This window comes from Lynx rufus, unplaced genomic scaffold (assembly GCF_022079265.1).
Source record: "Lynx rufus isolate CCGP_SWC_20201006 ecotype Redwood Valley unplaced genomic scaffold, mLynRuf1.p SCAF_3, whole genome shotgun sequence".
NCBI lineage: Eukaryota > Metazoa > Chordata > Mammalia > Carnivora > Felidae > Lynx > Lynx rufus.
This window is the reverse complement of record NW_025814845.1, coordinates 6,641,181-6,666,427: the sequence shown is the minus strand read 5'-3', so window position 1 is coordinate 6,666,427 and position 25,247 is coordinate 6,641,181. Positions and strand designations below refer to the sequence as shown.

The following is a 25,247-nucleotide window of genomic DNA, read 5'->3' as shown; positions in this document are numbered from 1 at the left end:
GCTCTGAGGTCACCCTGGAGAGTGTGAAGAGGGAAGATCAAGAGAGGCCTGTCCTTCTGTCCCAGGCAGACAACTCACCAACCAAATAAATATGGCACCTTTCTCCCCAGGTGATAAAGGCCAAGTTTTGTATACTTTCTCGGTTACAAGTGGCTCCTGGTCACTGTGACTATTGCCTCTTTTTTTTTTTTTTTCCTTTTTAGATTTGAAAGGAATATTGAAGACAGAGTATATAAACTTACTCACCCAACACATATTCATTATGTACAAAGCACTGTTCAGATGCCAGGATACAGCAGTGAACAACACCTCCCTGCTTTTATGGAGCTTGCATCCCAGCAGCGAAAAGCAGACAGGGGATAACGTGTAATAGGTTCTGTGGAAGAAATAAAGCAGGGTGAGGTTGGGAAGGGTTGCTGATTCGTTTTCAGTAAGTTGTCCGGGGAAGATTTCGAGAAGGTGTTACTTGAGCCGTCACTGAAGGAACCAAAGAGACCATCCAGCCAGCTGTGTGGGGCTCAGTGCTCTAAGTAGAGACCACAGCCAGTGGGAAGGCCTGAGGCAGGACCTGGTGAGGGAGAAAGTGACAGAAGGTGAGATAGGAGTGGCCCTCCGTCCCCCCTCCCTTCATGGGTCTGGCAGGCCTTGGACGCCATGGTAAGAAATTGGCTTTTACTGGAGCTGAGAAGCCATTGGCACCTTCTGAGCCTAAGGACGTGGTCTGACTCCCCTTTTAGATGGGTTGGGTTTAGGTGAGTAATTATTAAGGGTGTCCCCTTCACATTCAGTCATGATGTAGTTTGGACAATAAATATATGATTACCCTAATTTTGGAAGATTAACCCGAGCCATTGTGTGAAAAATAGACTTCAGGTGGGCAAGTGGTCAGAAGTAAGGAGATGGGTTGGGAATCGAGAGAGGAGATGAGAGCGCCTTGGACCAGAGGGGTGGCGGTAAAGGGGGTGGAAAGTGGTCAGATTCTGAGTGTATTTTGATGCTACTGTGGACAGAATTTGCCAAAGGTTTGGAGGTGGGGTGGAAGAGAAAGGGAGGAGTCAAGGATGACTCCAAGGCTTTTGAGCAGAGCACTGGAAAAGGAAGAAAAGAGGAAAAGGAAAGCTTCTCAGAGGAGTAATGGGATCCAAAATATTGCTGAAGTCACTAGGCTTTTTACTGAAAGGAGAATGTGGCAACAAGGAGACTTACCTGTTGTAGTTCAGATTGGAGCTTGTTTGGGGCAGCTAGAGTGCTGAATGCTTTGTGATGATGTTTGAGTCCAGTGGTTCTGGGATTGGGGGATACTGGAGACAAGAATTATGTTTTAGAGTCAGTGGGGAGAAAGAATTCGTTTTAGTTCACGTTGATTTTGGATAAATGGAGAGGGATGTGAGACGGGATCTTGAGTGTTTCTTGTAGGACAGGAAATAGGAATCAGGAAAAGTCTGGAAATTGGGAGGGATGAGGGGGCATCACAAAGGGATGAAGTCTTATCATCTGTGCCTGAGATAGGTATCTGGCCGTCTCCGCGGACAGCTACTTTTTTAATTGCTTATCTGCCAAGCAGTGTGAGAAGCTATGTGAAAACAAAGATGAAGGGAATGTGAGGACCCAGCTTCCTCTTCAGTGGAGAGATAAATACCCCCCTCCCCAAAATACAGTACAGGGCAAGCATTGTTGGAAAGGGGGGATGTACACAGGATGGGAGGAACATGGGGGAAAGCCAGGGGTGACATCACAGATGAGGGTGAGCTCTGAAGGCGAGAAGTTTGCCAAATAGAGAGTAGAGGGAATGGTAGGTACAGAAGATTGAAGGCGTGAGAATGTTTCACTGGACTACGGGCTTTGAAGGGTAAGGTTAGGAGCCACAAACAGCAGATGAAGCCGTATGGCCATTCAGGGACTCTCACTCCCCTACATGAAAAGCCACGTGACAGACCGCGAGTGGTGGGGGTGGGGGGGCAGGCTCTAGGAAGGAGGGGTGCAGTCCTGATAGGGTGGTCAAGCACCCCTAGGCATGTCCTTTTAAGAAGTGACATGCGGGGATGTCACAGTCACTTAAGTCTGTGCCTGGATGGCACAGTCACTTAAGTATCCGACTCTTGATGTTGGCTCAGGTCACGATCTCACGGTTCTCTCGCGGGTTGCGAGTTGGAGCCCAGCATCGGGCTCTGCGCTGACAGTGGAGCCTGCTTGGGATTCTCTGTCTTCCTCTCTCTGCCCCTCCTCTGTTCTCTCTCTCTCTCTCTCTTTCTCAAAAATAAACTTAAAAAAAAAAGTGACATACCATGTGTTCTCTCTCCTGCTTCCCTTAACTTAGGGGTTCTCAGCCTCAGCACCGTTGACATTCTGGGCTGGAACGTTCTTTGTTGTTCGGGTTCCCTGTGCACTCTAGGGCACTCAGCGGCATCTCTGCCCTCAACGCACAAGATGCCAGTGGCAGCTCCCTGAGTTGTGGCCACCAAAACTGTCTCCAGACATTGTCTAAAGTGCCCTGGGGTGGGGGTGGTGGAGGCAGAATCGCTTCTGGTTGAGGACCACCGCTTACGTTAGATCGAATGCCTGCTTGCAGTGTTGGTTCAGCCCGTTTCCACTCCCCCGGTACACATCTTCATCGCTGTAGTTACTGCCTCCTTTCCGAAGTATATCGTGTGTCTCTTTACTCTCTCCCTGTCGGAAGATTACTGGGCAGAAAGCTCAGCCATAGCGTATCCTTCTGCTCACGTGCAGTGAGTTCCTGTCCTCAACCCCATAATCCCAGACGTCTACACGTCCCCAGAGCCCTCCAGCCCGTGGCCGCAGGCTGTCTGCAACCTCGTATCTCTGCTTTTTTATATTCTCTTCCCCCACCAACTTGGAGGCTCCCAGATGCTCCTGACCCCACATTTTCTCATCCACTTGCACTGCTTCTATTGTTGGCAGTATGTGCAAGGCCTGCGTCTCCGATGACCAGCTGCTTTGTGAAATTCGGAGGGTCCAACTCAAATGCCACATCCTCAGCAAAGACTTATTCCTCTGCTCCCCTCCCTTTCTTGGCTCCAGATCATCTGAAGCTAATCTAACCCAGATAGTTACTTGTATCTGATTTTCGAGTCCTTTGTCTACGGATGAGAGGTATGTCTTTCTTCTTTGTGTCCTCCTATCTCCAAACATCTTGGCTTCGACAAAATAAGCAGTATTTGCATGTCTCAGTTATCCTGAAGCACGAAGGTCCTAAGCTGAGAAACCTTGTGGCCACATTGATGCTGTAATGTAAAAAACGTTAACACTGTTAAGCATCCTCAAATTCCTGAGACTTAGAAATATTGATGTTATGTAACACTTGTGATTTTTAACATTTGTCTTTCCCCCCCACTTCCCAGCCTGCCTATCAGAACCTGAGACAACGGGTTGACAGCTTTGTTGCGAACCACTTGGCAACTCATACATGGAGTCCTCACCTCAATAAGAACCAGCTGAGAAACAACATTAGACAGCAGGTGCTCAAGTAAGTCTTCCAGACCCAGAGTCCCTAGGCAGGCTTGAAGGCGTCAGTCTGCTCTGTGGAAGGCCGAGACCATTTTGTGGAAGCTAGATGTCATTTTATCACGTCTGGTTGGCTGTTTCGAGGATGATGCAGTGCAGTCTTAGAGGGGGCTCAAATCGCTTCACATTTCCCCATGAATTTTAGCAGTCTGACTTCTGCAGACCTTTGGAAATACCTGAAGGACCAGGATGCCAGTGTGACTCCAGAAACAAAATACTAGGGTATAATGTTAATTGCTGGTAAGTGCCAGAATATCCCATAAAGATCAGGCTTTATTATTCTGCTTTGATAAGTAAAAAAGGCATTCTAGATCACGGCAGTTAAAATAATTTCCCCTAATTTGAGGCCATGTCTCCTATCTTCTAATACGACTCCCCTCTTTTTGTTTTTCTTTTGCACTTTACTGTGACTTTTAAGTCTGCTTCTTAGTGATGATATAGCCAAAAAAAAAAAAAAAAAAGCAGGAAAGTGTGTTTGGACCTGTCAGAGCCATTTTGGGTAAGATAAAGAGAGTGAGAAGAGCTGGAGTGTTTAGAGGGACCTATAAAAAAAATCATATTTGTTCCCAGAAAAGCAGATTTACAATACCATCTTGTTCTTGAATATAAATATTTGCCAAGACAGGAAGACCCGGACCTCGTATCCCTGCGTCACCCTCCCCGCGGAAGGGGTGACTGAGTTATTTAAAGAGTGCCCAGTCTTCCTTTCTTGACAAATATTTACGTTCAAGCTCATCTTTTAGAATGAAATGTGACTTTTAAACAGTTAAACAAATTCATCTTCTACCTCCCACCTCTTCAAACCCTCTAACCGGGTAGGAACCCTGCGAGCCTACCTGGTGTGCAGGCCCCAGGGAAGCCCCACAAACAAAGCTTCACACTCTGACTCAAAGACCCATTTAGCCACACGTAATACTAGACACCTGGAACCTGGGGGCTCTGACTGTCTCCTACTGAATAAGAGACGAGGGAAATTTAACAAAAGCTTTGTTGTCTGCATTTTAAAGGATGTTTGCGAAACCTATAAAACAGTCCCCAAGAGGTCAAAAGATGCCAGGGAAGGCTGCAGAGTTAATACCTGATGGGAAAAGCCAAAGACTTTCCTGAAAACCCAAGGGTCTGTGGCTGCCAACGTTTCCAGGCTTTTCCGACCAGTAGCCGGAATAGCAGGGGGTGGGGGTGGGGCAAACCTCGGGGCAAGGTCGGGGCCTGCCCTCGCTTCTACAGAGCACTCCAGATTACAGAGGGTGGAGCTGCCCCCCTTTTCAAACCAGCCATTACATCCCTTTGGAAGCATAGAGTTTTTACTGGGGCGGTGTGGGGGAGGTGCATTCTTTTTTTTCAAAAGTTGAGCGACCGAAGTCATAGGCAGATTTCCTGGCATTGTATTTATCCCTCAGCAGGCAAAACCTATCAAGGAGGGAAGCAGTCCTTCATTCTTTTCTCACCCCTGTAAAATCAAAAGCACTTAACAATTCTTAATAGCCCCCTTATAAGACATTTTCACAGAATCATGCTTAGTGAGGGGTTGCTGTACATTGCAGAAAAGGGTTCTTGTGACCACCAGCCTGGGTCTTGGGAACTATCTTCTAGAGACACTTAAATTTCTTTTTTTAATGTTTATTCAGTTTTTGGGAGAGAGAGAGACAGAGACAGAGCGCACGCAAGCAGGGGAGGAGCAGAGAGAGAGGGAGACACAGACTCCGAAGCAGGCTCCGGGCTCTGAGCCGTCAGCACAGATCCGGACGAGGGGCTCGAACTCACAAGCCCTGAATTGTGACCTGAGCCGAAGTCTGGCATTTAACCGACTGAGCCACCCACGCGCCTGTCTTCTAGAGACATTTTATAACAGGACAAACAGCTTCCCTTGGATAATTTAGGAATTGCTCTTCTTAGACTAACATCTGTAAATTCTCTGCTAGCTAGGTTATTTATTATTTTTTTTAAAATGTTTATTTGAGAGAGTAAGAGAGCATGAGCTGGGGAAGGGCAGAGAGAGAGGGAGAGAGGGAATCCCAAGCAGGCTCCACGCTGTCAGCACAGAGCCCGACGCGGGGCTCGAACTCACAAACTATGAGATCATGCCCTGAGCCGAAATCAAGAGTCAGATGCTCAACCAACGGAACCACCCAGATGCCCCATTAATTAAAATATTCTCTTACTGAGTAAAGTTACATATCACTTGAGTATATCATTTTCAAGCTTCCTTAAGGAAAGATACCACAGTATTTAGTTGTCCAGCTGTTGTTGTAGAGAGGGACCAGCCCCTATACATACAATTTCAAACAGTTTTTCCTACAAAGACTTTGAGAAATATTCAATTGACCATTAGCCTGAACCGTCTACAATTCCCATTTTTGTAGGACAAAAATACGGCAATTTCAAATGGTTCAACTTAATAATTGATCTTCGGACTCAGTGGTATTTTTTTTAATGTTTATTTATTTTGAGAGATTGCGAGTGGAAGAGGGGCAGAGAGAGAGAGAATCCCAGGCAGGCTTCATGCTCAGCGCAGAGCCCGACGTGGGGCTCGATCTCACGACCGTGACATCATGACCTGAGCCCAAATCAAGAGTCAGAAGCTTAACCCACTGTGCCACCCAGGCACCTCTCAGTAGTGTTCTTTTTATGCATTCATTTGAACAACAGAATCTAAAATGCCAGATAGCTCTAAATAATGATCTTAACAGAATTTGAAAGGAAAAGGAAGTAGCTTTAATCAGGAAAATACTACCTACTGGCATTTCGGCTTTGCCCTTGAGTCCAAGGCTGTAGCATCTCCCTCTGGTGAGGCTGCTGTGACCACACCATACTAGAGTGGGCCCACTAAGAGCAGTGTGTTCATTAGGATGGCCCCCACTTTGATTTAAGATCAGAGCTGACCTCGCGGGAGACTAGACTGAAATAGACGAGGGCCTGGAATAGAGGCAGAAAAACATCGGCTGCAGCAGTGATGTTAGGGTGAGTGGGTTTTATTTTTTATGCTGTGCCTTTGTAGTGTGCCTGAAAACATTTTTAAGATTGCTTGTCCTTATTTCTTTTACACCTGCTACATGTTAAAGGCACCTCTAAGATGTAACGATGTGTGCAGGATTTGCATTTTTTTTTTTATCTTAGAACTTTAAAAAGCAGGTTACCTACTTTGTCTGGTGTTGACTCATTTTTCTCTATGGCCCACATAAGTAGAATTATAGTATCACAAGGCTGCAAGGTACCTCAGGAAATGGAAATCAAATCCATCCTCCACTCAGAAAGAGCTGCACTCAAAAATAGCATTGTCAAGTGTAAGGAGAGATGGCTCCCCCGTTCTGCGGAGAGAGCCGAGGCCTAGAAGCTGGAAGAGACGGCCCCTGGCTCATCCAATACTGTCCAGAAACGTTGGCTCCTCAGGTGGTTGGTTTTGTTTTGTTTTGTTTTAGCAAGAAACGAGGTGTAAGTGCATTTCTTAAAACAAATCCACATCCTCTTATTTTACTCACGCTTTTGTGATTTTCTGCACATTTCAGTCTGTGTCGCCCCCTTTGCTCCTCCCGTCTCTTGCATGTATTTCTCTCAGCTCTTTCCTCCTCTTTGCTTCTATGGAAATCAAGGCTCAGTGGAAGTGTCTTCTCTTTGTGAAGCATTCCCAGATCACCTTAAACATATTTAGTACTTCTAGAGTAGACGGTGTCTTATGGTGCCTGCCCTCTGGTATTTTAATCGTGTCTGTCTCTCCCGCCAGACCAGAAACCAGGTCTGATTTGTAACAGACCAATCCCCAGCACGGTGCCTGTTATGGAGAAGACACTCGTAACCTGATTGTTGAATGAATAAATCATCAGTTTTTACAGCAGGAAGATAATGTAATAAAAAGAAAACGAGAAGTCTTAAGTTTTTCTTTATTTTTCTGAAGTTTGCTTTCTTTTCTTTGTTTTATAAGCTTGTTGAAATTACACTCTGTGTATGTTCTTCAGTTTTCCTGGAGATTCTCATATTTCTAAAAGGCTTACATTTTTCTTCTAAAAAAAAATTTGTGGAGTCCATAGATTTATACCCAGAACTCAGCTTTAATGATCATTTATTCCCATATGCCCTGGCCAGGGTGGGGTAAGGTAAGCATCACCTGGAAGTGTGGGCTCTAGATAATGTATTGTGTCTAGTTTTTTTTTTTTTTTTTTTTAACGTTTATTTTTTTATTATTGAGAGACAGAGACAGAGCATGAGCATGGGAGGGGCAGAGAGAGGAGGAGACACAGAATCTGAAGGAGGCTCCCGGCTCTGAGCTGTCAGCACAGAGCCCAACGTGGGGCTGGAACTCCCAAACCCAGTGAGATCATGACCTGCGCTGAAGTCAGACGTTTAACCGACTGAGCCACCCAGGCGCCCCGTATTGTGTCTAGTTCTAAAGGTGTTTTGTTTCTTGTTTTGCCTGCTTTAGCGTTTCCACTAGTGACACCGCTGGTAGAAAGTATACAGACTTTCTTGCAGTGTGATCGACCTAAATGCTGCCTGGTGTGAAACTGACTCCCCATTGCCTATTCTTTCCATATATTGAGACGAGTGGATTGGGTAATTTCAGGTTGAACATATATGTGACAGGTACAATTTTATTTAAAAGCAGTTAATGTAAATCATATGAAATTGTGTTTTACCTTTCTGTAAAACTTATTTTGTGTTTCAGATCAGGAATGTTGGAGTCTGGTATTGACCGAATTATTTCTCAGGTTGTGGATCCAAAGATCAACCACACGTTCAGACCTCAGGTGGAGAAAGCTGTGCATGAGTTTTTGGCCACCCTAAACCACAAAGAGGAAGCGAGTGGCAGCACAGCCCCCGATGACGAGAAACCAGACTCTTCCGTCATTACACAAGGTGCTTTGCTTTTACTCTTGGTCAGTTCCTTTGCTTTGCTTCTTGAACTGGGTATCAAGCTAGGGATATAATTATCAATTTTGTTCCTTGGCTACTCTAGTGAAATTGTATTTATTTCAAATATCACATTCCTCAACTGATAGAACATTTCTTTTTGAGATTAATGCAAAATGGTAGACATTTTCCTGACGTGTTGGCTGTCTGTACGTGTGTGTGTTTCAACTGAGGGAATAATTAATATAACCGAAGAGAATTAGACTATTCTCAGGTTTGCATGGTGCCTTTCCTATGACACAGTGTTAGAACAGTAGAGGATTTAGAATGTGCTCGGTGTTAGCATTGGTATCCGAAAGTCTAAAAGAATATGAATGGTCTGCACAGCATACGTGTCTTATAAAGATGAGAGCGTCTTGTAGCATCGATTCATCAGAGGGGCTTACTTCTGCATAAGTTTTTTCTAACGCTCATTTTTCCCTCAAAGGTGTCCCAGTGCCTGGACCCAGCGCTAATGTAGCCAATGACGCCATGTCAATCTTGGAAACCATAACTTCTCTTAATCAAGAAGCTAGTGCAGCCAGAGCTTCAACAGAAACATCAAACACCAAGACCAGTGAGAGAGTGTCCAAAAAACTCCCATCTCAGCCCAGCACTGACACTAGTACTGAGAAAGAGAGAACTTCAGAGGACATGGCTGACAAAGAAAAGTCTACACCCGACTCTGCAGGGGAAGGACAGGAAACAGCCCCCAAGTCTGAAGAATTAAATGATCTCCCTTGTCCAGTTGAGGAAATTAAAAATCACACGAAAGAGAGTAATAGTTCAATTCTGCTAAATAAGGATGTTCAACAGGAAAGCATTGACCAAAAAAATAAATCAACGGACAAAGGTGAAAAGAAACCAGAGAGCAATGACAAAGGAGAAAGAAAGAAAGAAAAGAAGGAAAAGACCGAAAAGAAGTTTGACCACCCAAAAAGGAGTGAGGACCTACAAAAAGCGAAAGAAGAAAAGCAAGCAAAGGAAAAAGAAGTAGAGTGTTCAAAACTCCCGTCAGAAAAGAATAGTAATAAAGCTAAAACCACTGAAGGGACAAAAGAAGGTATATAAAAACTTGCAAAAATCTACAACAGTTTACAGATCAAAGAGTGTCAGTTGGGGGGGGGGGGCAATTTTTTTGACCTGTATTTAATGCAGAGTATTTTAAACGTAATTTAGGAATTGGGTGCTGAGTTTGTTCTTATAACATGACTTATCTTTGTGTTTTATTTCCTCCTCGAAGATTGCTCTTTGATAGATTCTGATGTGGATGGACTTACAGACATCACAGTTAGCTCTGTCCATACCAGTGACCTTTCATCTTTTGAAGAAGACACCGAGGAGGAAGTTGTAATGTCTGATAGCATGGAAGAAGGAGAGATTACATCAGACGGTAAAGCATTTTACTTAATAATGCCTCTGGGAAGCTTCCTGTCGAGCATTGTTTGTATATTCACATGGCTATATCGTGAAAGACAGTGTGGTATACTGGCAAGAGCATGGGACTTTGTAGTTGGAAGATGTGTTTCTGAGTCCCAGCTCCGAGGTTGTCTGTCTGAGCAAGCTTGGTAAGTTACTCCACAAGCCTTGGTTCTCCATCCTTGAACTCCATCCCGCAGGTTTATTAGAAGATGTAGAGGAGACAGTGTATATGACGGTGCTGTGGGTGTGGGTGTCTGTGGGTTTGTATGGGCGTTGTTGGGGGAGCACAGTCCCCAAGGCTGCTCTCACTTCTGACACCATTTGCAAAGTTGAGGTCTCCAAGCCTACCCTTAGGTTTGACGATTCTCTGGGAGGACTCCTAGAACTCACTGAAAGCTTTACAGTTCATGGTTGTGGTTTATTACAGTGAAGGGACACACATTCAGATCAGCCAAGGGAGGAGGCACACAGGCCAGAGTCCACGGAGCTTCCGGAAGCCCTTTCCCTGCGGGGTCACAGAGAGCATTACCTGCCTGGCATTGATGTCAGAAATATGTATATGGCTAATCGCCAACCAGGGAAGCTCACAGAAACCTTGATGTCCAAAATTTCTACTGGGGCTCCATCATGGAGACATAGCGTCAGATCTTAATCTCCAGCCCCTCCAGAGGTCAGGCTGATATGCCATGGCCCAAAGCTACTGACCCAGATCATCCCGTGAGTTGATTTAGCTTGATCCAAGACCCCCAGGCAGACAAACACTTGTGTCAGACATGACATTCCACAGACTTAGAGATTACCTCCCAGAAGCTACGGGCAAGACCATACTTCTCTGTAGAGTTTGTTTTTCACCCAGCCCTTACTAAGCACTTACTGTGTTCCAGGCACTGTGTACTATTCTGTGTCCTAGCTCCTGTAATCCTCAACAGTCCTGAGAAGTAGGTCCAGGTGAGGAAAGAGAGTCACCAAGAGAAGGTGTCCTATCTAGGGTCACGCAGCTATTGAGCTCCGGTGTCAGTTTCAACCCTGGTCTGGGCTTCTGACCAACACTTTGTGCTACTCTGTATCACGTGATTAAGTTCTGCTTACGACCTTTGTTAAAAATGAAATATTATTTGCAACTACTTGTAAGCAGCATTTTGTAAATTTGCCGTGGGCTTTTGGATAGGACACCTAGAGAGAAAATCCTAGAGGAGAAAAAGTAGAAGCTTTTAATTCCACCTTTATTTTCAGTCCATCCCGGTTTGCATCCTTAGTATCCCCCTGAAACCGAAATGACCAGCCCAGAAAACAACATCAGGTATGCTTTTCATACCTCGTTGTGAGGTCAGTTCCATAGGCCCTGTGTGTATGATGGATATCACTCATCTTGTGTGTACCCCACTTTCTGAAGCCTGACTAAAATTCTCATTCTAGGTGCTTTTGTGGGGCTTTCCACGTTTTTTCCTGGACAGGACTAGGTTTTATATGTCTGAGATCCAAGAAGTAAGAAGGTGACTGGTTGGAGACTACTAAGTGGTAGAAATGAAGACCTTGTTTACAGGTTTTCTACTTCACTTGCTGTGTTGTGGGAAACATACCCACCTTCCTAGGGTAGAGGGCTTTTAGTACATACTTGGTGTGGGCCAATTATTGACTCTTGCCTCTTGCGTAGTGAGAGACTCTCAGGTGGTCATTAAAATCTCAAAGTTAAAAAAAAAATCTCAAGCCTACTTTAAAGTGTGGGTTCAACTGAACTTGTTCAGGTTTACAGTGGCAAAGCCACGTCCATACCAAGTCTACTGACGTACTAGTGAGAATTAAGTATTTGTCAGGGAACCCTGAATGGTGACAGGGTCTAATTTTTTTTTGCCTTCCTTATGTGTGAGAAGCTCATTGGAAGAAGTAAATTTCGATATGGATGGGATGATAGCCTTTAAAAATGTTTATTTCTGATTTTTTTGCATCCTGATATTTTCCATTGGGCTGACAAATGCACTTGAACTATATCAATAACTGCTTTTGTTGCTTGATGTTGATCAAGCATGGTGTCGACTTTATTGGTAATTCACAGAAGCACTCCTCTTTCTGTTGGCTTTCTTCCAGATGAGGAGAAGAACAAGCAGAACAAAACAAAAACTCAAAACAGCGACCCCAGTGAAGGAAAAGCAAAAAGCGTGCGGCATGCGTATGTTCACAAACCATATCTTTACTCAAAGTATTATAGCGACTCTGATGATGAACTTACCGTAGAACAACGACGCCAGTCTATTGTAAGTCAGATTCGATCTGTCGCTATTTTAACCTGTCACATCAGGTTGACAAACCTGGCTAGTCTGTGTGCAAGGTACTGGGCAGCAGACAGAACCATGACATGGAGGTTCTGCCTTCAGCAGCCTGTCATTTAGGCAGAACAGACATAAACGTGTGACGTAGGTGTTTGTGTCATTATGGTTAATAGTGAAAACCGGGCAACAAGTGTTTCACAGTATGGAAATGTTTGAATCAAGTGTGGATCCAGTCCATACAAAGATAGGATGTGCAGCCATTAACATAAGATTAAGAGGAAAGTGCAGGTGGGTGGTTGAGTTGGTTAAGTGTCAGACTTCAGCTCAGGTCACGATCTCGCTGCTTGTGGGTTCGAGCCCTGTGTCAGGCTTTGTGCTTGGAGTCTGGAGCTTGCTTCACGTTCTGTCTCTGTCTCTCTCTGCCCCTCCCTCTCTCATGCGCTCGCTCTCTCTTTTAGAAGTAAATAAACATTAAAAAACTTTATTTCAAAAAGAGAGAAGTGCAGTCTACAAATGTCCTAGGTACAAGATGTGTCATTGGATTAACAGCTTCTTAGAGAAAAAAATTTGCTACCTTATCATAGGTGTACGTCATTTTTAAGATGACTTACGGTTTTAGAAACATTAAAATATGGAGCTGCACATCTTAGAGCGAGGAAATGCTGTTACCTATGATGGTCATTTGAAGGAGGTGGAAATGCTGATAGTTGCTTGTCTCTGAGAAGTTTGCTTCATCAGAGGTTATACCAATGCTTAGGGTTTTTGGCCCTCTGAGACTTGGAGTTCTGGCTGGAAAAGGGTGGGGGAGCGTAACCCACAATGACCAGACTCTTGTTTTTTTATTTTATTTAATTTCTTTTTTTTTTTTTTTATACTTGACAGAGAGAAAGACACATCATGAGCGAGGGAGGGGCAGAATGAGAGAGAGAGACACAGAATCTGAAGCAGGCTCCAGGCTCTGAGCTGTCCGCACAGAGCCCGATGTGGGGCTCAAACCCAAAAGCCATGAGATCATGACCTGAGCCAAAGTCGGATGCTCAGCCGACTGAGCCACCCAGGCGCCCCTTGTTTTTTTAACATAGGATAGCAGAAAGTCCCATGTCCAAAACCTGGGTCCCAAGAGCATAACCCACAAGTCATATTTGTTGTAGAACTAGCCTGTCTCTTGAATCTGCACTTCAGTTTCTCCTTTAAGAATAATTTAAAAATTTGAGGTGCCCGGGTGGCTCAGTCGGTTAAGCGTCTGACTTCGGCTCAGGTCGTGCTCTTGCAGTTTTTGAGTTCAAGCCCCGCGTCGGACTCTATGCTGACAGCTCAGAGCCTGGAGCCTGCTTTGGATTCTGTGACTCCCTCTCCCTCTGCCTCTTCTCCGCTCAGTGTCTCTCAAAAAGTAAATGAATGTTTAAAAAAAATTTTTTTTAAGAATAATTTAAAAATTATTGTACACAGATTTGCCTGTGTACATATGATGTACATTGATGTTCATATATATTTTCACAGCCAGCCTTTTAATTGAAGTAACTGGTTTATTAAACCACCATTTCCCAAAATGATACCTTTCCTATTCCTTAAACTAATGGCAATCTGAAAGAGTAATGGAAAATTTTCTGATCTGTCTCTTCTGTTAGCTTCCAAATTATATAATGTGTATGCACCTTTGCAAAGCCCATTATTTTGTAAGAATATTTGAAGGGTAAACATACTTGTTTTCATTGTTTTTGCTTTTGCCTAATAGTTGGTCAGGATAATTGTGAATATTTTGTGGTTTTAGGCTAAAGAAAAAGAAGAGAGGCTTTTAAGAAGACAAATTAATAGAGAGAAACTTGAAGAAAAACGAAAGCAGAAGGCAGAAAAGACAAAGTCTTCAAAAGCTAAGAGTCAAGGTATAGGAGGTATTAACTTTAATATTTTAAATTATCTTGTATACTCCATTATTTTCTAGATATTCATATTACTTATGAGATGATATAAAATGATCTAAATTGCATCTCAATAAAGCTGTTGTATTAAAAAAATTATTCTTAAATATGGAAGGTTTTTTTTTTGTTCTGATGTTTCACTTTTTAAATTCTTTTGCTGTATCTAAGTTATACATTCTGTCAGGTACCAGCTTATACAGCTCTCATTAGCAATTTATTTTCCAGCCATTGTGGAATGAATTATCACTGGAAAATGGATTGTTTGCATGTGAGTAATCAAGCCTTGCTGGTGATATTAGTGGAATTAATCTGTGCTTTTTTGTTTACTAAAGTGTCAAACATTTATCTGGAATATTTCATTGAACAAAATTGAACTTTCTCTGGGCACTGATCCTTTGTAGCATACAAAAAAAAAAAAAATACACACACATAAGCATTTGAAATAAAAAAGCTAAGACTTGTCCATCTAAAATATTACTTTTCTTCTAGTACAACTTAAGGATATTAAAGCCATTCAGCACTTTTACATTGATCAGAAATTCTCAATGAAAAATAAATATTACACTGTTTATAAATTCCATTCTAAAGTACAGCTTATTGATATTGCTTCTTTCCTAGGCAAAAATAGTGTGGACTTAGAAGAATCATCAACAAAGACTTTGGAACTGAAAACCCCCAGAATTAAAGAAGTCCTTAAAGAGCGGAAAGTATTAGAGAAAAAGGTAGCCTTAAGCAAAAGAAGAAAGAAAGATTCAAGGTACATGTTGTATCTGGCAGTGCTCCCATTATAACTTCCCCCTGGCATACTTTCAGAAGGGAGGCATTGGCAGTGACAGTAAAGAACCTTACCTTGAAAGTGTGTGTTATTGTTGCACATTTATGAGAACCATGGGGATTCAGAACTCTTTATATCCTCATTCCTTGTGTTAGTATCTCTACTGTAAAGTAGTGTGTTTTAATGTTTTTGGGAGAGGGGGGCCCGGAACTTTTTCATAATCTGATGGCAGTTTCGGATCTCCCCAGAAAAATGCATGTGTATAAACACACAGTTGTTTTGAGAATTTCAGAGTTTATGGACCCTCTAGAATACTCAGGAAGTATCCCTACAGTAGCCACTTAACCACTTATTTATAGTGACTGCATCCATTTTCTTTTTTTTTTTTTTTTTTAAATTTTTTTTTCAACGTTTATTTATTTTTGGGACAGAGAGAGACAGAGCATGAACGGGGAAGGGGCAGAGAGAGAGGGCGACACAGAACCGGAAACAGGCTCCAGGCTCTGAGCCATCAGCCCAGAGCCCGACGCGGGGCTCGAACTCACGGACCGCGAGATCGTGACCTGGCTGAAGTCGGACGCTTAGCCGACTGCGCCACCCAGGCGCCCCAATGACTGCATCCATTTTCTAGTCTTGCTAGGCATTCCCTTCAACAGTGTCTCATGCTTCTCCCCGTAAACCAGAGGGCTGAACCAAATGCTTATCTGTCATTGCATTGTCATAGTGAATTCTATAAGAATTAGAAAGCCAAAGAGACTCTGAAAGTGGCCTGAAGGCCCATGAGCCATAGGCTACAGTCAAGTTGCATTGTGTACATTTGTCACAGACTTGGATTTAGCTGAACCAGTAATTAATCTTACTGAGAAATTCTTGTATTTTATTTTATTTTTATTATTTTTTTTTTTAATTTTTTTTTTTTCAACGTTTATTTATTTTTGGGACAGAGAGAGACAGAGCATGAACGGGGGAGGGGCAGAGAGAGAGGGAGACACAGAATCGGAAACAGGCTCCAGGCTCTGAGCCATCAGCCCAGAGCCCAACGCGGGGCTCGAACTCACGGACCGCGAGATCGTGACCTGGCTGAAGTCGGACGCTTAGCCGACTGCGCCACCCAGGCGCCCCAATGACTGCATCCATTTTCTAGTCTTGCTAGGCATTCCCTTCAACAGTGTCTCATGCTTCTCCCCATAAACCAGAGGGCTGAACCAAATGCTTATCTGTCATTGCATTGTCATAGTGAATTCTATAAGAATTAGAAAGCCAAAGAGACTCTGAAAGTGGCCTGAAGGCCTATGAGCCATAGGCTACAGTCAAGTTGCATTGTGTACATTTGTCACAGACTTGGATTTAGCTGAACCAGTAATCTTACTGAGAAATTCTTATTATTTTTTTTTTTTAATTTTTTTTTTTCAACGTTTATTTATTTTTGGGACAGAGAGAGACAGAGCATGAACGGGGGAGGGGCAGAGAGAGAGGGAGACACAGAATCGGAAACAGGCTCCAGGCTCTGAGCCATCAGCCCAGAGCCTGACGCGGGGCTCGAACTCACGGACCGCGAGATCGTGACCTGGCTGAAGTCGGACGCTTAACCGACTGCGCCACCCAGGCGCCCCGAAATTCTTATATTTTATTCAAATTAAGCTCATATATGACTTTTTCTTCCCACTTAGGAATGTTGAGGAGAATTCTAAAAAGAAACAGCAATGTGAAGAAGATTCCAAAGAAACTCTCAAGACAAGTGAGGTGTGTCTGAATTAATAAAACCCATTTTAAATGTTCTTTTGTTAGATAAAGGCCATTCAGTCCTTTGGAGTAAAACTTGGAATGCAATTTGATCTTTTCCAAGTTAGATAAAAAATGTATCACCTTCGGCATTCTTTTTTTTTTTTTTTTTTTTTTAAATTTTTTTTTCAACGTTTATTTATTTTTGGGACAGAGAGAGACAGAGCATGAACAGGGGAGGGGCAGAGAGAGAGGGAGACACAGAATCGGAAACAGGCTCCAGGCTCTGAGCCATCAGCCCAGAGCCCGACGCGGGGCTCGAACTCATGGACCGCGAGATCGCGACCTGGCTGAAGTCGGACGCTCAACCGACTGCGCCACCCAGGCGCCCCCACCTTCAACATTCTTGAACCCCCATCTTATTATGACCTGAATTCCTCATTTTGACCAAGTTGATTCATGTGATCTTTTATCCAAGTAATAGCTACTTTTCTACTTTCCTTTCCCTCATTCCCCAGCCCCCCACCCTCATTTGTTATATTAGCAATAGCAAAATTGCCAGTAATGATAATGGAAAAGAAAGAGGGTAGCTAAAATCCCTTCTCCAGGGCAGATTATTCACTTCATTCTCCTACATTCCTCCACAAATGTACAATCTTGCAAAATGATTTTAACACTCCCTCTTGCTCATTTCATGTTACCTTGTAAGTTTCTAGTTATTATATTTAATGACTGCATAGGGTTGTATTGAATAGACTGTAACTTAAGCATTCCCTTATAGTTGAACACTTAGATTACTTCCAAGATCTGACCAATGTAAGTACTCAAGTATGTTTAATGAATACATTTTTTCCCCGTTTGGATTATTTTCTTGGGATAAACTTTTGCTTTCACTGGATTCAAATCCTTATTTACTCTGCCATATTTATAATTCTATAGCCAAACTATCTTTTTTTTTTTTTTTTTTTTGAGCAGACTCCACGCCCAACCTAGGGCTCAAACTCACGACCCTGAGATCGGGAGTTTCAGGCTCTACTGTCTGAGCCAGCCAAGCACCCCTATACTGAAACTATCTTCACATTTCCAAGGGAAAACTAATAATTTAGTGATTATTTATTCATAGCCAGTAAATAATCTTGATTTCTTTATTCAGAAATTAGAGGCATATTTATAAGTATATCCTGATGTTTTAATGGCATACTTTAAAATATTTAACTTCATTTTGTGATAAATTTCTTTTAAAAATGACTTCATAAAATTTTGTTCATATAAACTGGTTGAAGCTTACTGTAAAATTAGGCAATAAAATCCTTGTTCTTTCTTTGAGGAATTTCACTTTAAAGTGTTTTTTTAAGATCTTTCTGTGTCCTACTCCTGAATCTGTAGAAGTGCATTAATCTTTGTGTTAAATTGTAAGAAGTTGCAGTGATAAACTAACCCAGAGACACAGATCTTCTGAGAACTTCAGCTCATTATTTGAATGAGAAATTATAGGTAGTGGTCAATGAGACTGTAGTATGTGTGGTCTGCGTTCACTGACTAACATTAATAATGTACTCGGTGCCATACTGTGGGACAGGGAGGAAGGGTTGGATGCTCTGGTCCATCATTGTCTTCCTTCGGATACATAAACGTACACGTGCTTGATATGTGATAAGGTTACTGTTACAGTGAGGTTTTGTGTGCATTTGAAACTTCCTAACTAGAATGTCCTTTAAGGAGCCTGAATTCATGAGGTTTCCACAAATCATTCAGGCTCCTAAATTAAAATGTAAGAAACCTTCATTTCAGTGTAGAATTTTTAAATTGTCTTCATCATGTTTTGGAACTGAAAAGAACATTGAGCTCTCATTCATGCAGCTTATGTTTATTAGTGGCTGCTGGGTGTTAGTGAGCTTTAATGGTTTGGAGTTCAAGGAGGCCTCCCAAATGCAGGGACAGGTCTCAGGAGAGATAGCTGGTCTCTGCACAGATCTCTGCGGTGCAGTGGGAAGAGCCCTAGACTGCGAACGAATTCATCTGAAGTCGTTGGCCTGGGGACAAGGTCATCAATTCCCACTGAGCTTCGGTTTCCCGATGCACCAAGTGGGGTCACCAGTACCTACCACAGGCTGCTGGCGAGCTTAAGTGACATGTAACACGTGACGGCAGTCAGCATATCGGGGGTACCCAAATGCTAAGTTTGATTTTAGTATTGCTCATATTTTACCTTTTTTTTTTTTTTTTTTTTTACAGCATGGCGAAAAGGAAAAAGTGTCCTCTTCAAAGGACCTGAAGCATGTTCACACAAAAAGCGAACCAAGTAAACCTGCCCGGAGACTTTCCGAGTCGTTGCATTCAGCTGATGAAAACAAAAATGAATCCAAGATAGAGAGAGAACACAGAAGACGCACATCCACCCCCGTCGTGGAGGAAGGGGCACAGGAAGAGGCTGACGCAAGAGATGGGAAGAGGCAGGCAGAACGGTCAGAGGTTGGCACCGAAGAGCCCCAGAAACAGAAGAACACACTTAAAAATGAAAAGCATCTAAAGAAAGATGATTCTGAAACACCACATGTGAAAAGCCTACCTAAGAAGGAGGCAAAGTCCTCAAAGGACAAGCCTGAAAAAGAGAAGACTCTGTCAGAAGACAAAGTGTCTATGAAACATAAATATAAAGGTGACAGTCTGCATAAAACGAGTGAGGAGACGGAGCTTCACTCTTCTGAGAAAAGCTTAAAAGTGGATGAAAATACTCAAAAGCAAAGTCAGCAACCAAAACTGTCTTCGGATGATAAAACTGAACGAAAAAGTAAACATAAGAATGAGAGGAAATTATCAATTTTAGGCAAAGATGGGAAGCCAGTTTCTGAATATATTATAAAAACAGATGAGAATGTTCGTAAAGAAAACAACAAAAAAGAGAGACATGTTTCAGCCGAGAAAACTAAGGCAGAACACAAATCAAGAAGATCAAGTGATTCTAAAGTTCAGAAAGATTCTCTGAGTTCAAAGCAACACGGAATCCCATTGCAGAGAAGAAGTGACAGTTATTCAGAGGACAAGTGTGATATGGACCCAACTAATGTAGATAGTAATTCGAAACCAGAAGAGATGGTTCACAAGGAGAAGCGAAGAACAAAGAGCCTACTGGAAGAGAAGCTTTTGTTAAAGTCAAAACCAAAAAGTCAAGGCAAGCAGTTAAAAGTAGTTGAACCGGAATTACAAGAAAGTGTCACGAAACAGGTGACCACTCCAAAACCAGATAAGGAGAAGAATGCAGAAGAGATCAACCCAGATAGACAGCGAAAGTCTAAAGTTGAAGACAAACCTTCTGAGGAAACTGGTGTAGAAGCTGTATCGGACAGTGCCGCTTCTTCACACGGGGTACAGAAGGACTCTTCGAGTCACAGAGCCAAGTTACCATTAGCAAAGGAGAAATATAAGGCTGAAAAAGATTCAGGCCCCTCCAGACCTGAGAGGAAGTTATCAGATGGGCACAAAAGCAGAAGCTTAAAGCATAGCAGTAAGGAAGCGAGAAAAAGGGAAGAAAATAAATCAGATGACAAAGATGGTAAAGAAGTTGACAGTAATCACGACAAGGCCAGAGGGAATAGTTCGGTTATAGAAAAGAAATTGAGTAGGAAGTTGTGTGAAAACCGAAGAGGAAGCTTATCCCAAGAAATGACCAAAGGAGAAGAAAGATCAGCAAACACCTTGGGCACCACCAGTAGTTCCTCCATTCAGAGACCAAAAAGGAGTGGTGATACCACATCGATGCCTGAACAAGAGCCAATGGAAATTGATTCCGAGCCAGCTGTTGAAAATGTGTCTGAAGCACCTAAAACCCAAGACAACAGCAATACTATCTCTCAACAAGACGTTGACTCTGAAAATGTTACGAAACAAAAAACCGCAGTCCCGGTTCTAAAGGATGAATTAAGAACTTCCACAGTAGACTCAAAAACAGCACCTCCAGCCTGTAAATCAGGACGTGGAACAGGAGTTGTTAGTAATTCTGAAAAGCACGCTGACCATAAAAGCACCCTGACCAAGAAAGTGCATATCCAAAGTGCTGTGTCCAAACTGAACCCTGGGGAGAAAGAACCCATTCACCAGGGAACTCATGAAACAAATACAGACTCCGAAACTAGTCCTACACCGTTTCCTCGAGCCCCGTCCGACAATGACAGGGCACAAAAGAATTTGAAAAATACAACCAGACCCCCTGAAGAACATGCTGCCCAAGGAGATGCTGATCGTGTATATTCCCCAAATTTAGATCCTTCACCATCCTTAAGTTCAGTAACTGTCGTGCCTCCAAAACAGTCTCCTGATTCGGACGTAATTTCTTTGGTTGACGGGAGGACTGTTTTAGAAGGTGACCCAGCCAGCCCCTCACTTGTGGAGCACTCTGGTATTCCTAACACAAGTTTGACTGCTAGGGAATCACAAGTCCTTATGACAGGTGACAGCAAAGAAAGTGGGGCAGTTTCCACAGTAGATACACCGGCAAAAGCAAGCGTGGATAGCAAAAGACACATTCCAGAAGGTTACCAGCCCACTGTGTTGCACAGTAAGCAGGGACAAGTAAATATGCCTGTTGGTAGCAAGTTAACTGATGTGAGGATGGAAAGTGAGAGTGTTAACACAGAAGATGGCTTGATGGGCGTGGCCAGGAAAGAAAGTGACTTAAGCACAGAGCCCAGTTCAAAGCAGACAGTGAGAGCTGTGCAAGAAAATGGCAAAAAGCATGGTGTCACTGTTGACCCAGTGCTCGCCACGCGGACAGACAAAGCTGCCGAGACAGTTGTGCTCAAGTGTAGTAGTGGCCCAGGTGAAATAGAAAACACATCAGTTGATGTTGAAAGAAGGACTGAAAACAGCGAGGTGGACACCAGTGTTGGATGTAATGCCGCTTCCCCAGTTTTGCAGCAAAGGAGTGGAAATGCTGAGGGTGTGACTGCCGGGCCTGGCAGAGCAGAAAAGTCTTCTTTTGCCACTAGTTCCGAAGGGAAGGGCGAAGGTGTTCCCTTCAATACCGTGAAGGCGGGGGATGCTACAACCACGTCTTCAGAAACAGGACAGGGTGAGGTGGCTGTGCCCTGCATGAGCATTGAGGCAGACGAAGGCTTCGTAGCAGGTGTCTGCTCTGGAAACAGTCCTCTTCACATCGGGGCAGAAGCCAGCGAATGCACTGTCTTCGCGGCGGCCGAAGAAGGCGGAGGCGTTGTCACAGAAGGGTTTGCCGAAAGTGAAACCTTCCTCACAAGCACCAAGGAGGGAGAGAGTGCAGAGTGTGCTATGGCTGAATCCGAAGAAAGGGCAGCAGACCCCGTGACTGCTCACGCAGTAACAATTGAAGACAATGTCAATAGTGGGGTGACAGAAGAGAAAGATGATGCTGTCACCAGCGCCGGCTCTGAAGAGAAGTGTGACGGCTCTTCACGTAGTGCGTTGGAAATGGCAGAAAGAACTGTCACCTTTATCAGTGAGGTTGAAAGCGATGGCGCGGTGACAAGTGCTGGGACAGAAGTAAGGGAGGGCTCCTTAAGCAGTGAGGAGGTGGATGGGTTCCAGAGAAATGTGACGAGAACGGGCCCTAAAAAAGAAACCGAGGGGACTGTGACATGCACCGGAGCGGAAAGGAGAAGCGCTGCTTTTGTCATGTGCTCCGTCACAGGTGCAGAGCGACAGGAGGAGCGTGTGGTTACAGGCGCAGCCGTGGCCCTGGCGGGTAATGACGTGCCACCAGGAACCAGCGCCCCCCAGGACGGAGACGCTTCTGTGAATGACGGCGCGGAAGGTGAGAGTGCCGTCACCAGCACTGGGATAACAGAAGAAGATGGAGAGGGGCCAGCCAGCTGCACAGGCTCGGAAGAGGGCAGCGAGGGCTTTGCTCTGAGCTCTGAATCAGAAGAAAATGGAGAGAGCGCAATGGACAGCACGGTAGCCAAAGAAGCCACTAACGTGCCGTTGGTCGCCGCTGGCCCATGTGACGACGAAGGCATTGTAACGAGCACCGGCGCAAAAGAGGAGGACGAGGAAGGTGAAGGTGTGGTGACCAGCACCGGAAGGGGAAATGAAATCGGGCATGCGTCCACCTGCACCGGGGCAGAGGAGGAAAGCGAGGGGGTATCGATTTGCGGAAGTGCCGAAGAAGGGGACAGTCAGATTGGTACTGCGGCAGGGTGCGTGGGAGCTGAGGCCGGAGCCACCATCACCAACGCCAACGAGAGCAGTGTTGACAGCTTGAGCGGTGCGGAGAAGGGCATGAAAGATCCGGAGATCTGCTCCAGCGCCAAAGGCGTCGTAGAAAGCAGCGTGACCAGTGTGGCTTCAGGGAAGGGTGACGTGGCCCCAGTTCCCGGAGGTTGCGAGGCTCCCATGACCAGTGCAGCTTCAGATCACAGTGACAGTCTGCTCACCAGGAAGGAAAAAGTGGACGACACCACTACTTCCACTGGCTTGGTGGGGGGCAGTTACGAGGCACTCGGGTCGGGTGCAGTCCCACAATGTGAAGCTGGGCACATGTCGCCTGGTGGGAAGGAAGACGAAGGAATCATCACCTCTGGGGAAAATGAAGAGTGTGATGGCCTTCTGGCCACTACAGCCAGTGACACCATTTCCAACCCAGCTGGCGTAGCTGGGGGCAAAAGTCCAGGCAAAGGCTTGCTGATTTCCACCAGCACGACAAACGATTGCACCCCTCAGCTAAGCACAGTTGCTGATGTACGGGAGGGTCATTCAAGCGCACTGAGAGGTGGGGCAGATCGGGAAGGTGCCGACATAAATGGGGAAGAATTCGAGGCCCCCATGCCCAGTGCGGTGTCAGGTGAGAGCCAGCTGGCTGCCGTGAGAAATGAGGACAAAGACGAGTGTGCCATGATTTCCACGAGCATCGGCGAAGAGTTCGAGGTGCCGATTTCTAGCGCGACGACCCTCGTGTGTGCCGAAAGTCAGCCGCCGGCAGCCACGGCAGAGGAGAGTGCCAAAGGCGCCGGCTCGGCGAGTGCCGACGACTTCGAGGTGCCCATGCCCAGCGCGCCCACGCAAGCTGAAAGCCCCCTTGCCTCGACCAGCAAGGAGGAGAAGGACGAGTGTGCGCTCATCTCCACCAGCATAGCGGAGGAGCGTGAGGCCTCCGTGGCAGGCGCGCGGCCCGCCACTGCCCTGGAAGAGAAGGACGGCAGTGCCATCATCTCCACCAGCTCGGGGGAGGACTGCGAGGGCCCCGTGTCCAGTGCCGCCCCGCGGGAGGAAGGCCACCCCTCGGCCGTGCGGGCGGAGGAGGTCGGCGACACCGCCATGATTTCCACGAGCACCTCCGAAGGCCGTGAGGCGGTCATGCGGGGCGCTGTCCCACGGGATGATGAGCGGCCCGCCGCTGCAAGGACGGAGGACTCCAGCGACACGGCCATCATCTCCACCAGCACGGCCGAGTGCGTGCTGCTCCCTGCCGGCCTCGACAGGCACGAGGAGAGCCCGCTGACCGCCAGCGTCGCTGACAGAAAAGACCCCTCGGCCGCCAGGAGGAGCCGGGGCGAGGCCCCGACGCCCAGCCCGATGGCCGCAAACAGCCCTCCACACCCAGCGCCGCCGCCAGGGGCCAGAGCCATGGGCCCCGAGGACCGTCCCTGCGAGGTGCCACCGGCAGTGACAGAACGGAGCGAGAGCCCTTCGCCCCTCATCGGCGTGGCAGAGAGGAGCACGTGGCCGAGCTCCATTCAGAGAGGGCGGGGGGGCCAGGCGGCCGCCGCGGCAGGGCATGACACCTGTTGGGCAGGGAGGGGCGAGCAGAGGGGAGCGGGTGCACCCGAGGATGGACAGGGGCGGACGGCCGGGGACGCCTCCCTCGGGAGCCGCTGTTTGCCGGCAGTGAGTCCCGGTGCCGGGAGGGCCGACAACGTGCCTCCTGTCCCAGGCGCTGCAGCGCAGCCGCCCTCTCCTGGGCACCGTGGGCCGGCCGACCCCGGGAAAACCACCACCAGTGAATGTGTTAATGGCCGAGAGTCAGAAACTGGTCCTTCCCACGCGGTGCCCCTTCCAGCTGCCTGTGCTGTAGCTCCGTCGGCTCCAAGACGTGAGCAGGACTTGACCGTGACAAGTGACCACAACGGCAGACGGACAATCCAAGGGTCCAGTGAGAAAGCAGGAGACAGTAGTGGCATGAGGAAATCATTCCAGGAGGAAAGAGACCTCAAGGTCATTGTTCCTCCTGAGGAGAATTTGCACGATATAGGTGAGACTCTCCCTAATTGCACATACTAGCGTTTTACAAAGGTGATTGCACGTAGAGTATGTTTAAAACCATCTTTCAAAAGGTGGTTTTGCTTCCAGGATGTCACAAAATAACTTCTCAAGTAGGAAGACTGAGCTCAGAACCATGGGTTTAAAAACTTAAAACCTTAGACCCGTTTCTCATGTGCCAGGAGAGCAGAGGCAGGAAGCTGGGGGAGGGGAGGTCAGCCACCCGTGTGTGATTTGCATGACTGCTGCAAGCTACTAAACCTTGAAGCCTCGGGTTTTTGTCAAAATGAACACTACCTTACAACAGCCCTGTGAAGTGAGCATTTTCTTATCACTCCATTTACACATGAGAAAATAGGTTCAGAGAGTTTAAATAACTTGCATGGTACTTAGGGCCCTTTAGAAAAAAATTACTTCTGAGCCTTAGTTTTCCATCGTATAAAAGGCGGATAATAGTGCAAAAACAAACATGATTCAGCCCTCATCTAACGTCCTATAGATTTGCGA

At 45.5% G+C, this 25,247-nt stretch overlaps 1 protein-coding gene across 5 annotated transcripts in view; it reads left to right on the top strand.

Moving 5' to 3' along the window:
- Positions 1-25,247, top strand: part of BOD1L1 (biorientation of chromosomes in cell division 1 like 1) — a 54,370-nt gene that overhangs the window by 3,241 nt on the left and 25,882 nt on the right. For 2 of the 5 annotated variants that reach the window (XM_047091611.1, XM_047091608.1), the window contains exons 2-10: positions 3,360-3,484; positions 8,183-8,373; positions 8,855-9,469; positions 9,650-9,799; positions 11,914-12,080; positions 13,867-13,978; positions 14,633-14,771; positions 16,460-16,532; positions 18,747-24,732. In XM_047091611.1, coding sequence (XP_046947567.1) covers positions 3,360-3,484; positions 8,183-8,373; positions 8,855-9,469; positions 9,650-9,799; positions 11,914-12,080; positions 13,867-13,978; positions 14,633-14,771; positions 16,460-16,532; positions 18,747-24,732 — 7,558 coding nt within the window. Of the gene's footprint in view, positions 1-3,359; positions 3,485-3,529; positions 3,763-8,182; positions 8,374-8,854; positions 9,470-9,649; positions 9,800-11,913; positions 12,081-13,866; positions 13,988-14,632; positions 14,772-16,459; positions 16,533-18,746; positions 24,733-25,247 lie in introns of those variants that run through there. The other 3 variants (XM_047091609.1, XM_047091607.1, XM_047091610.1) reach the window with 2 other exon arrangements.